Raw genomic sequence first — 1680 nt, 5'->3', positions numbered from 1 at the left:
TGTTTCAGTAATTTAAAACACAAAACTCCAGAACAAAGTAAGGGATCAAAGCACAAAGGCTAAAAGCACAAATTTCTTTTAGCATGCCTCCATGTCGTGGCACTAATTTCCTGTATGGAAGCTAGTGAGTACAAGTGTCTTTAGAGCGTGTTTGACTCTCCTTAGATTCCCAAGTGCCTTTGCCTCTAGTTTTCCTTTCTTGGCTATACACTTCAAAATAAACTTGGGATTAAATAATGAAGTGACCCTAAATGTGCAAGCATAGGAAAAGTTCTGTACCTGGTCTCTATGAGAGAGCTGTAAAATCTGCCTGGAAAACAACAGGATGTCTTTAGTCATTGCTTTACAACCAGGACACCCCTTTGCTTAATAATAATATTTTCTCCATCTTGTGCCCTCCACAGAATAGTCACCTTATGGTCAGACTTGCACAAGTTGATGGATGGAGGAAATCACTCTGTGGTATCAGAATTTTTGTTGCTGGGCCTCACCAATTCATGGAGAATTCAGATTCTCCTTTTTCTATTCTCCACAGTATTTTATGTAGCAAGCATGCTGGGAAATCTTCTCATTGTGCTCACAATCATCTCAGACCATCACTTACACTCCCCCATGTACTTCCTGCTGGCAAACCTCTCCTTCATAGATACAGGTGTGTCCAGCATTGCTACTCCAAAGATGATTTATGACCTCTTCAGGAAGTACAAAGTCATCTCCCTGAATGGGTGCATCACTCAGATGTTCTTCATTCACACTGTCAGAGGAACAGAGATGGTGCTGCTCATAGTTATGGCTGATGACTGGTAGGTTCATTGCTATCTGTAAGCCCCTCCACTACCTCACCATCATGAGTCTAAGAATGTGCATTTTTCTTTTGGCTCTGGCTTGGACCATTGGCCTTATCCATTCTGTGGCCCAATTGGCTTTTGTTGTAAATTTACCCTTCTGTGGAGCTAATAGAATGGATAGCTTTTATTCTGATTTTCCTCGGTTCATCAGACTTGCATGTACAGACACATACAGACTGGAGTTCCTGGTCACTGCCAACAGTGGTTTCATCTCCATGGCCACCTTCTTCATCCTGGTTGTGTCTTACATCTTCATCCTGGTCACAGTCCGTAAACACTCCTCAGGTGCTTCCTCCAAGGCCCCCTCCACTCTCTCAGCTCACATCACTGTGGTGGTTTTCTTCTTTGGTCCTTGCATTATTGTCTATGTGTGGCCTTTCCCTATGTTAACCATAGATAAATTTTCAGCAATTTTTGATGCTATCACCACTCCTTTCATGAATCCTGTTGTCTATACTCTTAGAAATAAGGAGATGAAGGTTGCAATGAGGAGACTCTTTATTAGGTCCTTAAATTTCAAAATATTCTTTCATTGAGAGTTCAAGAGTTTCTGATTAAAATAGAGATCCTTGGGGATAAATCATTTTTGTCCTGTACTAAGTGATCTTTCCTAGAAACATACACATGGAAACAACATGGAATGGACTCAGCACGTTGTCTTTATATGTTATATAGGATAAAACATATATACTTATGTATGTGTATATGTATGTATATAATTTATATGTATATATAACAGTGGTAAAAGATAAGGCCTTGAATTGGTAGGGAAGAGATGTCAGACGTGAGCAATTATGAGGGAGAAAAGGGAAGAAAAAAATTTTTTATTATA

The 1680-nt window shown here is 39.8% G+C and overlaps 1 protein-coding gene across 1 annotated transcript; it reads left to right on the top strand.

Annotated features, from left to right (window-relative positions):
• Positions 1-438: 438 nt before the first annotated feature.
• LOC118581858 (olfactory receptor 4F3/4F16/4F29-like) lies at positions 439-1384 on the top strand. Its single transcript, XM_036184275.1, is given in 2 exon segments — positions 439-804; positions 806-1384. Coding segments are annotated over 2 exon segments (945 nt in total).
• Positions 1385-1680: the final 296 nt, after the last annotated feature.

Source organism: Onychomys torridus, chromosome 4 (assembly GCF_903995425.1).
Source record: "Onychomys torridus chromosome 4, mOncTor1.1, whole genome shotgun sequence".
Lineage (NCBI taxonomy): Eukaryota > Metazoa > Chordata > Mammalia > Rodentia > Cricetidae > Onychomys > Onychomys torridus.
Note: the sequence above shows the minus strand (reverse complement) of the source record. Positions and strands in the feature narration are given on the sequence as shown.